The 14,133-nt window shown below is 41.7% G+C and overlaps 1 protein-coding gene and 1 long non-coding RNA gene across 5 annotated transcripts in view; one reads left to right on the plus strand and one right to left on the minus strand.

Moving 5' to 3' along the window:
- The window catches only part of Abcc9 (ATP binding cassette subfamily C member 9), a 124,383-nt gene that overhangs the window by 32,938 nt on the left and 77,312 nt on the right, over positions 1 to 14,133 (plus strand). For all 4 annotated transcript variants that reach the window (XM_050135246.1, XM_050135244.1, XM_050135243.1 and 1 more), the window contains 4 exons: positions 592 to 754; positions 2,850 to 2,890; positions 3,775 to 3,917; positions 11,660 to 11,768. In XM_050135246.1, the coding sequence (XP_049991203.1) occupies positions 592 to 754; positions 2,850 to 2,890; positions 3,775 to 3,917; positions 11,660 to 11,768 (456 nt within the window). The remainder of the gene's footprint in view (positions 1 to 591; positions 755 to 2,849; positions 2,891 to 3,774; positions 3,918 to 11,659; positions 11,769 to 14,133) is intronic.
- Positions 4,608 to 14,133, minus strand: part of LOC126497337 (uncharacterized) — an 81,539-nt gene continuing 72,013 nt past the window's right edge. Inside the window, exons 3-4 of the long non-coding RNA XR_007590583.1 lie at positions 11,620 to 11,746; positions 4,608 to 5,389 (exon numbers count right to left, since the gene is read on the minus strand). This is a non-coding gene — a long non-coding RNA (uncharacterized lncRNA). The remainder of the gene's footprint in view (positions 5,390 to 11,619; positions 11,747 to 14,133) is intronic.

Below are 14,133 nucleotides of genomic sequence, written 5' to 3' on the forward strand. Positions count from 1 at the left end.
TATATATATATGTGACTGTATGTATGTGTGTATGTATGTGCTTATGCAGGTGCATGTGTAATGTATCTATGTATGCTTGTGTGTGCACATGTGCAATGTATCAATGTGTATGTGTGAATGTGTGTGCATGTGTATGTATGTGCATATGCATGTATGCATGCATATGTGTATATATGCATTTATGTGTGTGTCATAATACTAGGGAATTCTATCAGGAGAGGAGGGTATTTTATAGGAGAGAAGGTAGAGAGGGCAGTGAAATACATGTGGTAAGAAAGCAGAAAGTGGGATTGGTTGGGAGAGGAATGGGATCTGTTTGCAGGGGAGAGGGGACATAAGGAGGGGAACAAACAGGAACACAGTATGACACATTTGGATGAGGACTCCACGACAAAATCCAATACTTCAATGTCAGAATGAATGGAGCAGAGATTGTGGCACGGGACTGAACAAAGCCTGGGACTTTCTGGTGTGATTAGCTGGAGAGCTACTCAGAACCAGGGCCTCCCAAGGGCCTGAACATCTCTGGGTCCCGCCCACTTAGTGTAATTGGCTGCATCTTGCACCAAAGTTTCTTCCTTTGTCTTATAGGATTATTCCACCGAGAGGCTGAAAAAGACCAATGAGATACTGAAAGGCATCAAGCTCCTTAAGCTCTATGCCTGGGAGCACATTTTCTGCAAAAGTGTGAAGGAGACAAGAATGAAGGAACTCTCCAGCCTCAAAACCTTCGCGCTCTACACATCCCTCTCCAGTGAGTCATCACCGCTCTGAGTGGCCAAGATGTACACAGTGTTGTGTCTGACTTATGAGCAGCGAAATGTGCTAGTCCTCAAAGGAAGCCCATTGCTGTTTGTACATATTTACCCAGTCACCACTGGTCCATACGACACTCTTTACACTAAGATTGAAAAAGCACAAGGCTAATGTCTGGGAGACCTGAATCTGGTTCTCTGCAAGTTGTTTTTGGTTGTGATACATCACATACTGAAATCCTTGGTACTTTTGTAAACGTTATTTTAAATTGTGGATGTGTGGGGGCGTGCGCATTTTCAGCACATGTATGGAGGCCAGAGGACAGCTTCGTGGGGTGAGTTCTCTTCTTCCACATTCATGTGGGTGCCAGGAATTGAACTCGGGTTGCTAGCCTTGTGCAGCAAGCACTTTTACCTGCTGAACTCCCACTCGGTCCTATGAAAATGGTAATGATGTCAGGTGGTAGCTCCAGCTGAGATCTCTCATCAGTTACAGTTATGTCAGCTAGCTCAGTAAAACGGGAGCTATTTCTGAAGTTGATTTGACTATCTTGCTAATGTCCATCTCTAAATCATTTCAAAGCTCCCACTCTTGCTTATGTTATCTGTTTTGGAGGGAGCTTCTGATAGGCTTTCCAGAAGAATAAATGAAGGAGGAGAAATGCGTCAAGTGAAAGAAGTCAGACTTTATGGCCTCACCATCTGCTTCCCTAGTGTGTTCTTGAGAAGGTTTACATACTGTTCCCATCTTCAGTACAAACTCAGTGTTGTCTAGAATAATGGGTTTACATTAGTGTAGTTTATACATGCTTAGTCAAATGTCACCCTCTCTTACTTGATTTGATTTGTGCATTGTTTTGTTCTCAAAAGTCATTAATGACTTAGAAATTGGAAGGTTTATGCATTGCTTTCTCTCAAACCATAAATGACTTTAGATCACTGTGATGTTATTTGCTTCTGCTTTGAAATGGAATTATAGTCAACATTGAGGGCACATTCTATTTTGGGTGTCGTGAGAAGTCTTTATACTCATTGGGTCTTGTATCTATATGACAATGGTGCAAGATTTTGATAAAGCCCTGTGGTTTCCAAGAAGGATCCTAACGAACCATCATCTATCTGGCTTTACTATGACTCAAACACTAATATTTTTGGTGGCATATGGCCATAGCCCCAGACTTTGGGAACCTAGGGCAGAAAGATTGCCTTGATGGTCAAGTCAGCCTGGGCTACATAGTGAATTCAAGTCCAGTCTCAGCTATAAAGTGACACCATGTCAATAGACTAAAGCAACAATAAAAACAGGGCCTGAAGTTAAAAACATTTACTGCTTTTGCAGAGGACCTGGTTTCAATTCCCAGTACCCACTGTGGCAGCTTACAACCAACCATCTGTAACTCTAACTCCAGAGAATCCGATGCCCTCTTCTGGCCTCCTCAGTCAGCTGCACACATATAATGCACATACTATGTACTCAGGCACAAGTACATAGGCATAAATTAAAAATAAACCAATCCATCTTTAAACAAAACAAGAAAAAAGAAAGAAAGAAGAGAAACATACTACACTAAACCACTAAACCCCTTCAGAGTTTTTGTCTAAAATTCTGAGTTGCCCCAGTGTTGACTCTGTGTTTATGGTTTAAGGAGGGGTGAAGAAATAAAATTATTTATTAACTGAAAGGTCTAAAAGTGAAAGCTAATAACCCCTATTGGACCCTGAGCATAAAGTAATGTCAAATTCTCATTTTTCATCTGCATAATAACCAAGTTTCAGTAGACCTAATAAACTCTAACCTGTACATGCTCTCAAAATACACATTTTAAAAATTCTAACGATTTGCCTCATCAAAGGATCCTTTTATCTGAATTCTGTTGCTTAGAGCTTTCTGGCTAAAATGTGTATGTGGGAACTCACATAACCAGAGATGAGGAGAAAGCACCTGGGGAATATTGGCGAGTCCAGACAGAATGCTACTAACATACTCTCCATTCTTGTCTTCATGAAGCATTAAAGTAATAGTGGATGATTAATTTAAGTGGAGAAAACATTTGCACAGCGCACTGAAATAACACATTTGATTTTTTTCCGCAGTCTTCATGAATGCAGCAATTCCCATCGCGGCTGTTCTTGCAGTAAGACACTTTTTTTTGCTTTTAGAACTAGAAGCAGATCAGTGCTCATGAATGACATCTCACAGAAAATGTGTGGGTGGCCATGGCTGTTACTACCCACATCACTTCCTTCTCTGTAGTTTCCAGTCCAATGGTTCTAGTCCAGAATTACTCAGTCCCAACAGCACGATACTTTGGCTTGGACAGTTCTTTGCTGTAAGGAGATATCCCTAGCATTTGTATAAATAGTGGTGTCCCTGGCTTCAAATTTACTAGATGTCAGTACCTTGCCCAACCATGACAATAAAACCTATTCCCAAATGTGGGTGAATGTGATTAAAACTAACAGTGGTTGGAAAGTATCCATCTTCATTACAGTGGCCTGGTCTCATAATTCTTACAACAAAATGGTTCACATTAGCAGTAAGGATGTGTTAAGTAATTACATTCTATTTCTCTATATAGTGTTTAAAGATGAGAATAAGTCTTCACTGGACTGTGGCATTGGAATTTTAGTACAGCAGAGACCTTTAAATGTTAGACCACTCTCTTTGCTTAGAATAGCGACTCTGAGTTGCTTGGAAAGCATCTGGCTGGGTGTTGGGGACTCTGAGTTCTCTGTTCAGTTTATTCCTCCATAGACAGTAATTTGAGAGAAGTCACTATCCTGTTCTATAAATAGACTGTCTTGTCTGTCTTGCAAGTTTACTGCTAGGATTATGTACAGATCACTGTGTCTTTACCCATGGCTAGTATTGTCTCAGTCATGAGTTTGGAGTCAGTATTTTTCATGGTTCCAATGGACATGCCAGCACAGTAGGGTATGTTGGGATAGACTGGTTGAATGTCTTTGTGTGTCACTTTCTCCAGGACTTTCTAATAAACCTTTTTGTGTGTATGTGCAGACGTTTGTGACGCATGCGTATGCCAGTGGAAACAACCTGAAGCCTGCAGAGGCCTTTGCCTCCCTGTCTCTCTTCCATATCCTGGTCACACCCCTCTTCCTGCTGTCCACAGTGGTCAGATTTGCGGTCAAAGCCATCATCAGGTATGCACTGAACTGTCTGGGTCTCTTTGCTCATTAATGGAGTAAATAATATGTGTACAGCATAATAATATGCTGGCGAACTTGCAGAAGTACAAAAGGAACCTTAAAGATGATTTCCACTGTTAGAAATTGAGTATGTTAATGTTCAGTGTTTTAGTTCATATGGAACTGTTGTAGATTTTTGGCTCCTTAGTTTTCTCCTTTTTATTATTATACTTTTTTGTTATTTGAAACAATTTTTAAATTTAAATTATTTTTATCATATTCTTTACCTCCCCTAAGTCCTTCCAGATCCTTCCCTGACCTAACTATAAGTTCTTTCTCAAAAAACAAACCGAAGTCCAATACAACAAGAAAAACAAAAACAAAAACAAAAAAAAACAATAATAAAACCACACCAAAAAGCACCAGATTGTATCCAAATAAACCACACACATATATACACACATAGACACACACACACACACACACACACACAACAAGAAACAAAAATCCATGGAGGCCACTATATGTTGGTCAACTGCCCCTGAACATGAGGCTATTCATAGAGTGGTTGATACATACGGTATCATACTGTTGGAGAAAACTGATTTTACCTTTCTTAGTAGGTACAAGTGACAGTTCAGTTGTGGGCCTTTATTCCAGTGGATAAGTTTTCATTCATTCATTTATTTTTAAATATATAACAAAATAAAATATAAGATAAAACAAAAACTATCACCTTGAAGTTGGATAAGACAAACCAACAGAAAGAAAAGAACCCAAGAGAAGGCACAAGAATCAGAGACCCAGTCATTTACACACTCAGGAGTCCCATAAAAACCCTAAACTGGAAGCCATAATATGTACACAGACGACCTGGTGCAGACCCGTGCAGCCTTGTGCTTGCTGCTTCAGTCTCCGAGTGATTACGAGCTCGGCTCATGTTGATTTAGAGGGCCGTGATCTCCTGGTGTCCTCCATCCCCTCTGACACTTACAGTCCTCATACATCCTTCTCCCCAGGGTTCCCTGGACTCTGAGGGGAGGGAGTTGGTGGAGACATTCCATTTGGGGCTGAGTGTTCCGAGGTTTCACACTCTCTGAAAAATGTCTGGCAGTGCGTTTCTATATTTGTTCCCATCTGCTGCAGGAGGAACCTTCCTGGCCATGCCATAGTCCATTCTTAGAAGCAGTCTGATTTATTGAACAATTGGCCTTCTACTGGGCATTTAGACTGTCTTTCTTTCCCCACCCCCACATGCTTGATATCAAGGCAAACTCTCCCATTATCTCTGCAGTCTTCTCTGGTGGTTGCTTCGGTCAGATTTCTTTAAGCGATGGTGCTAGTTTTGGTAGTATCTTAAAGGTTCTTGATGAAGATGGCAAACATGCTTTTCATCAAATTGATATAGGTCAAAGCTTACATGTATATTTAATGTCTATGATGTGGTCATCATGTTTCGCGGAAGCTTCACCGATCTGTAAGTATACCTGCAGGGATAGAATATTTTTGAATCAACAGAGTATGCTGTATGGATTTTAGTTAAATTGGCCAAAAAGAAAAGAAATGAGGCCAGTTCCTACTTTTTGAAAATACAAAGACTTGAAACTTTTCTCTTTTAAGTAGGCTTCAGGTCAGGGGAGATTTTGTCTTGGTTATAATTTCCCATAACGAACAGCTACAAAAGTAGGTGTCAAAAGATGGTGGCCATTTCCCGTTTCTTCCATTAGTACCACACACACAGCTACGTTGACAAGACAGCTCGTGCCGTCTGTGTCTCCACCTGCTGTTCTCAACCATATTTTAAACAAGCCAGTCTGGAAGTCATATGTTACTCTCACTTTGCAGTCTTTATATGCCTTATAGAATCTTTGCATTTGCTGCAAATGGCTTTTGTTGCGTTTATATATGACCCTTGAAAGATATGTCTACATGTTTGAACCCTGAAGAGAATATGAGCCCTTAAGGGTGCATTCCACCATCAGCAGCAATGTAGAACATTTCAAAATCAAACAATTTCCACAAGGCACATACATGACTGAGAAACCTAGCATTTGATGTTCAGTGCATTGGTTGTAGGCAACGCTTTATATCGACTTGCCAGTGACTAAATACCAGGTAACAATCCAATGCAGATGAGCTATTCTGAAAAGCGGCAGGTTATGAGGGGGTGGGTAGAGGAGATGGAATCCTAAGAGAGTTTCAGTCTTCTCTGAGCCAGGCTCTCAGTAACTGTTCCAGAGCTGCTGGGCTTTGGAGCTCCGACCCTCTGACCTCGGCTACCCTCGTTTCTTTTTCCATTGTTCTGCCTTTGGATGGCTTACACAGATAGACTGTAGCTCGAAGTCAGCCTTCCAAATTAGGCAGCACTCTGGAAGGGAAGCCACTTCAAACAATAAAATTGATAAATAGCCAGCGTCTTCTATTTTGGTCCCTATTTTCATTTTCTCCATTTAACGGCCGTCCCTTCCATGGTTGCAGTCTTAATTAACTGAAACTTGACTTTGCACTAGAAGTCGAAATAAAAAGCAGTCTATAACTCATAACATATCATGCTTTTGAAACAAGAAGCTTGCCAAGCATTAAAAGGACTTTGACAGTTGATTTGAAAAAGATGAAGGGGGCCCTTCCTCAAATCTAGCATTACAATCCTGCAAGTAAATCTTAGTGCGGTGGAAGGTGGTAATGCCCTCTGTGGATTTCTCATCACCCTCTTCCTTTATCCCTCCTGGGGAAAAGGCATTCACCAGTTTGATAAAGCCCAGTGTACTTTCAGGGCCCCCAGCCAGCTTCCCCAAGCCACAAGCCAAACAGAATGTTCTTCTAAAAGCTCACTTCTCTAAAATGACATTCAGCGTTGATTTGCAAAGACATCCTACAAAGACGGTGGGTCAACAGAAGTGGCCAGACTTTTTTCCCACTGGGTTCTGGTTCTGGGAACCCAAAAAAGTATTTTCCCAGTGTTGACTGGCCTCTGCATTTGCTTCAGTGCCTGGGAACCCGTGACCAATCTCAAATGCCAGTTGGCTTGCAGTGAGCTGAGCCGCCTGTTTATAGCGGGAGACTTTGGTCATCTGATTTTGAAATCTCCTCTTCAGGACTCTAGAAGTCACAAGTTCTTTACTGGATTCTTAAATATATTAAGACACTTGGTGGATTGCAATGGGTTGAACTTCTGCTATGTATGCATGAGAGAAAATGAGAAACCTCTTCACTGGAGGAATATGCAAGGCAGTATAGAATTTCCAGCTCCAGGACAACTCCCACACTTTCTTTTGAAAGAGTTGTTATCAATATCCAGGTAGCCTTGTTATGTTCATTGGGTAGATCATGTTCACATGCACACATGCAATGTACCTGTTAGTATGTTTATAACAAAATGGAACAAAGAGGCACACGTGACCCAGGTTGTCTTGGCGCAGCGTCTAACATCCCACCCTGTTTGAGTTTCACTTTCAGTGTTACAAAACAGACAAAAGAAATGTCACTTGCTATTTCAAATTTGACTCTAGTTCCAGGGGATCCAACATCTTCTTCTGGCCTCTGTGGATGCCAGGCTTGTAGTGATGTACAGATGTACATGCAGGCAAAACACCTCTACACATAAAATTAAAAATTAAGGTTCTTATAAAAGGAGCAGGCATGGTGACACAAGCTTGCAATCAAGGACTTGGGAGGAAGAGGTAGGAGGATCAGGAGTTCAAGGTTACACTCTGCTCCGAGCAACGTGGGCTCCCTGAGACCCTGTCTCAAAAACAAAAAGTATTTGAGATTTGAGTAAGACTGATTTTTTTCAGAATGGTAAACCTTATTCTCCACCTTCTTAGAAATAATTTATGTGTCTGGCCCTTCTGGAGCAGACTATGTAGTATTCCTTATCGGTATTTAGTATTTGATAGGTAATGTGACTATGTCCAAAGACGTTAGTTGCCAAAGGGGAGAAAAACGTTATTAAAGAACCCTCTCATTTTCAGGGGAAAGTAACAACAACAAACATTGTCTTTTCTCTCGTGTGCCTCTCAGAGATGTTTCTGCTCGGCAAGTCTCCTACATCACCATCTATGAAATAGATAATTACTGATACTCAATCAAGCATGCTTACACCTTGGCCAGGTCTCTGGATTTCAGTTAACAAAACTTTATAATCTTCTATTAAAAAACATACAGCTATCAGCCACAAAAATTAATTATTCTTCATTACTGTAACACCTGTTCAAGGTTTTTCAAGTTGCACCTAAATGTCCAACATATTTGACGGGTTGGGAGGGTGATTCAGAGGTTAAGGTTGCATACTATTCTTCTAGACAATCCACAGTAAGTTTCCAGCACCCATGTTAGACAACTCACCACCTCCTGTAATTCCAGCTACAGGGGACCTAACACCCTCTCCTGGCCTCCCCTGGCACCTGTCCTCCACTTGCATGCCCATAATAGACACATAATCAAAGGTAAAATACATATTTTGTTCAAAAGCCAAAGTAATGTGACAAATGTAAAACTGTGAGCACGTCTGTCAGTTCCCTAAACACATGAGACATTAGTGAAATACTGAACTTAGAAAACAGTGGTGAAGGAAGGCCAGTAAGCTTGTTTGTATCAAACATGCTGACTTTCAAATTCTAGGCACAAAGTACTTATTGTTCAACTTCAAATATGTTGTCTGACTGTATCTGAGGCTCAGTTTTCCCATTTATCAAATGAATACCGTAATATCACTTGCTTCTGAAGGTTGATAAAATCATGACACTGCATAGAAATGGCCCAGAACCCTTTCTAAATAAGTAGATCTATTTTATAAATCTCAGTTTACTCATTTGCCTCCTTTATTATCATTGAATGTCCAAGCATTTTAGGCGGGTCTTCATTCTCTTGGGGTCGCATTAATAACTGTAAAGAAGAGAGATAGAATGGCCACAAGTGGAGAGTCCACCGTGGATTTAGAAAGGCCAGAAAGCAAAATGAACCCCTATACACAGAATGACATGAACTGCAGATAACTATCAGTTCACTTAGAGGAAAGGGAGGCCGTCTTGTTCATGATAGTTTGGAGGGTAGGACCATACCTGCTAACTCTAAAAAGGATAAGTAGCTTTTGACTAGTCAGAGGAAGAGGGAAATGAATTTTATCAGAGTGGGTAGATATCTTGTGCACTTGGGGGGGCCAAAGGTGATTTTGTGTGTGTGTAGCAATGGTGCTGACACTAGACTTATCGGGGGATAAGGCTGGAAGACCGTGGGGAAGATGTTGAAAGGCAGGGAAGTGCTGCACCATTTGTGATCTAAGAGGGGCTGTTGGTGGGTTCTCAGTGTAAAGGAGAACCCCGGTAGGGGCGTCTTATACTGGTAGATTCACAGTGTAGAGGAGAACCCTGGTAGTTTGGCTGAAGCTACCTCTCCCTGGTCAGGATTTGTGCATTTTCCATAGTTATTTGCCTCAGTGGTTCCTGAAAGGACCTCACAGAACCAGGAGATGCTTTTGCTGTTTACTAGCCCCTTATCCTCTCACCAACATCACAGAGGACTCACAATATACACAGTAAGACAGCCCCAGAGGATGGAGAGGTTTCCTTTAAAAGGAGTTCATAGTCTAATGGGAGAGATAGAAATAACACATAAATACCAAAGTTATGATGATGCAGTAATATGTGGGACCTTCAGCCAGAGAGTGTAGGGCAGTGGTTCTCAACCTTCCTAGTGCTGCGACCCTTTACTACAGCTCCTCATGTTGTGGTGACCCTCAACCATAAATTATTTCATCTCCACTTCCTAACTGTAACTTTGTTACATACTTTGAGTCATAATGTAAGTATCTGACATGTAGGATGTCTGATATGCTACCCCCAATGGGGTTGTAAAACCACAGGCTAAGAACCACTTGCCTAAAGGAAGGTTACCAGGAGGTTCAGAGTAAGTTTAGCACTGCAATCTATGTACATATGTCTTAACTTCATCTCTGTTGACATATGTAGTTATATTTTGTTTGTGTTTTAACAAATAAAGCTTGCCTGGCAATCAGAGTGCAGAGCTAAAGCCACTAGAGGCCAGGGAGTGGTGGGTGGCACACATCTTTAATCCCAGGACTCCGGAGACAGAGGCAGAGGGACTCTTGAACTCTGTAAGTTCAAGGCCACTCTGGGCTACAGGAGATTGAATCTGTTTAATAGGGAAACAGAGCTCACGCAAAGGTGATCCCAACATTTGGGAGTCCCATACCTTTAATCCCAGCACTAGGGAGGTAGAGACAGGAAGAGATATGGCTGGGTGGAGAGAAGAATGTAAGGTGGCAGGAGACAGAAGCTCAGAGCAGTCTGAGGCTTGGTGGAGACAGTTGCAGTCTGAGGAGACAGTCTGAGGACAGTATTGCCCCTTTGGTCTGAACATTGGTAGAGGTAAAATGTCTCTCTAGTGGCTAGCCACGCTGCTTCTCTGATCCTTCAGCCTTCACCCCCTAATATCTTACTCTGGGTTTTATCTATGAAGACCAATTAGAATTTGTGTTACAGACAGGATACATATTTAAACTCAAGAGAACTTAGATGAGGAAAGCAGCTTTATTTGTTCTAAATCACAGTCTATCATTGAGGGGAGTCAAGGCAGGAACTTAAAACATCAGTTGTAGGGAAACACTGCTTGCTGGCTGAACTTGGGGGGGGGGCTATGCTTAGCCAGCTTCCTTAATCTGCTCAGGGCCACCTACCAAGGGTGGTTACCCACAGTGGTCCGGACCCTCCCACATCAACTGACAGTCAAGGCAATCCCCACAGACTAACTGACAGGCTAATCAATCAAGGCAATCCCCACAGACTCTTTCCTAGGTCAAGCAATCAAGGCAATTTCCACAGACTCAACCACAGGTCAATCAATCAAGGCAATCTTCAAAGACTCACCCATAGGTCAATCAATCAAGGCAATCCCCACAGAATCCCCCACATGTCAGTCAATCAAGACAATCTCCACCGATTAGCTCTTAATCAGTTAAGGCACTTCCCACAGACTCTTCCCCAGGTCAATCAAAGCAATCCTCACAGACTCACCCCCAGGTAAGTCATTCAAGGTAATCTCTGCAGACTCTCCCACCAGTCAATCAACCAAGGCAATCACTCTTAGGTCAATCTGATCTAGGAACTCTTCCAATGGAGACTCCATTCTCAGGTGACTCAAGTTGACAGCTGAAAGCTAGCAAGGACAGGATGGTACACAGAGAAGAGAAAGTTCTCTCCACTCCCAGAGTAGCTGAGAAGTTATGGCTTCTTAATGTTCCGCAACATTTAGGCTTATGTATTCCATAAAAACTTCAGTGAGATTTGTGTGCATACTACAAGGGAGGAATGCAGAACTGGACCCATGAGCTATAGTGCGTGAATCATTAGTCTGTTTATTCTTTGACAATTGAGCAACCATCTCTATAACAGTGTGTGCCAGGCATTGTTAGACTCATGAGTCTGGTCTAGGCACTTGCCCTTGTGTCCGGAGGTACAACTTGAGTGTGCACAAGGGATATTCCTGTAGTTGACAAGACTATTTCTCCAGACCACACCGTTTAAAACACCAGAGCACAATGGCAGCTACACCATGCATACATCAAAAAGGAATGCTTGACATTCAAGATGGACAGCATACCATTTCCTAAGACAGTCTAGTGCTGTGACTTTCAGGGCCTATGTTGGTAACGAAGTCCCAGATTGAACAAGTCAGTGCTCTTCATAGACAACTGTCTTACCTGGTATCCTGACATAGTGTTTCCTGGTTTCTCTCTGCAGTGTTCAAAAGTTGAATGAGTTTCTCTTGAGTGATGAGATTGGTGAGGACAGCTGGAGGACTGGGGAGGGCACACTGCCTTTTGAGTCCTGCAAGAAGCACACTGGAGTGGTAAGTCTTGCTATACAAAGGACAGGCCAAACAAGTAATATGTTTTAATATAGGCGCAGTTAGAAAAAAACTGTAAGCTTTATTTGTTTAAATCTACAAGAAGAAAAATGGCTATTTGCTTCTACAAAAACAAATCCTCATGTGCCCCAAATCAATAGATAAAGAAATATAACCTCTATAAATTGTGAAAGAATGACCCCCTGCTTGATTGCAAAGGGAATTGAGAAGTTGTTTCTTACCCACATTCTTAGGAGGTGTTTTAGTTCCAGCATACACTCTAGTTTAAGACACTTTTGCTTAATATATTAGCTAGTTTGATTAACTTAACATATCACTGCAGGTTAACTGTTTTTATTTTCACTTGAATACATTGGCTTTGCATGCTCCAGTGGCTTGAACAAAGTCATAGATGAGAAGGATCAGAACCAGAGTTTTCACCTGAGTCTTGGCATGTGTAACCCAGCAGGTTCACTCATCCTCACCAAAAATGTTTACTCAATAGTTGCAGAATGTCTGGAAGCTGTCAGTTCTGTTTGGACATTTGTCACATGCAGTAGAAATCAACCACTTGTCATGTGTTCACCAGGCTTCCAGACTCACTGGCTCCCTTGTATTTAATGCCAAGAGCTAGAAGACCGTCGCTCCTAACAAGGCACATGAGGTCTCTCCCAGCATGCTGTGTTTTCTTGCAGCAGGAATCAAATGATAGATTAGTTTGAATTACAAAATCATTTCTTGCATGAAAAGGACATGAAAAAGTGAAAGGGTACTACATTATGGTGGCCCTTCACCTGATGGTCCCTGCGAGGAGCCAGTCTTTGGGCCAAGACCTGAAGAACACAGATGTGTGTTTTCCAGGGGGGACACTGGGAACAGGAAGGCTAGCACATGTGAAGGGCTGCAGTGGTGGATTGATTCGGTTTATATGAAGAGCAGAGGGCAGAAGGTTTGGAGTCTGTGAAAAAGAAGGAGATGAGGAGCAGTTATGATAATGATGGGGGTTTGTAGAACACAGGGAGGAATGCGCTCTTACAGATGTGTGGTAGGAACCATTGGACAAGGCTACTTGTTTGTTTTTGGGTTGGGAGATAGTATCTCATGCATCCTAGATTTTCCTGGACCTTTGTGGGACTGAGAATAACCTTGAATACCTATTCTTCCTTCCATGTCCACACCCAAATGGTGGGATTACAAGCACGGTGCAATTTTACTCATTTTTTTTTCAGAGTTAGCTTTGGTTAGTTAGAGAAATAAGTTAGGCTGGGCGAAAATTGGAACTGAGAGGTGAGTAGAGGTGGTTATACTAACACAAGCAAGAGATGATGGCTAGAATTTGGATTCTGTTGCAGTCATGGTGAACATGGTAAAGAAGCGATTTAATTCAGAGTATTTTATCTGTCTCTCTCTCTTTTTCTGTGCATGTGTGTGTGTGTGTGCATGTGTGCAAATGTGTTTGCATGTGTGTGTTGTTCAGGACTGACCCGGACCTCACCCATGCTAAACAAACCCTCCACCACTGAGCTACACCTCCAGAACCCTCTGTGCCTTTTTTATGTTCAGTTAATAAAAATGTGTTGAAAGATTAGATGGCAACCAGGAAGAAAGAAGACTCGAGAATGGGAGCTTTCTGATTGGCTGACTGTTGGGTATAAAGTAGAGCCATTCACTGAAACAGGGCACTGATTAAGAGAGGCAATTGCCATTAGGGTAAGATCAAGATGTGTGTCTTTTACAGTTGATTTTTGCAACACTTCCTGTTGTCCAAGAAGAAACATCAGCATCGGAGGTGGAAATTACGACACATAGGCCATGAGATAAGCTTTAAGTCAATGGGTCTGGGGGAAACAGTTCTTTGATTGTGGAGGTGGCTCTTTCTGTAAAGTGAGTCATGGAGCATAAGGACCTGAGTTGATACCCACAGCATCCACATTATAAATGCGGGTGCAATGGGAGGCAGAAATAGTGAGGATGAGTAGAACTCAGAAGGTCTTTGCCAGGAAATCCATCTGTATTAAAATTTTCTTCATAATGAGTTTAAAATTGCTAAAAAAAACAGTTAAGCCAGGTGTTTGAATTTTTTTTAACATTTCAGGATAATATATTTTTATTATTAACAAAGAAAAAGGACAAAGCAAAAAAGTGGTTGTTTTCTGTTTGATTTTCAAAGAAAGTTGTGGGGAGAAAGCAGAACTTGAGCCCAGACACTGTAGGTAGTAAATGGGGATTTTAGAAGGAAAATCCCTGAGTCTGTACTCTAGTGAGTGGATTATGTTGGAGAATTTTATGTACTTTTTTTTTTTTTTTTGCTTTTCTGTAGCTAAATAAAAAGAACCCTTTTTTAGGTTGAGCAGGTCAACATTGAACA

Source organism: Alexandromys fortis, unplaced genomic scaffold (assembly GCF_014885135.2).
Source record: "Alexandromys fortis isolate MF-2015 unplaced genomic scaffold, M_Fortis_MF-2015_v1.1 scaffold_21, whole genome shotgun sequence".
Classification (NCBI taxonomy): domain Eukaryota; kingdom Metazoa; phylum Chordata; class Mammalia; order Rodentia; family Cricetidae; genus Alexandromys; species Alexandromys fortis.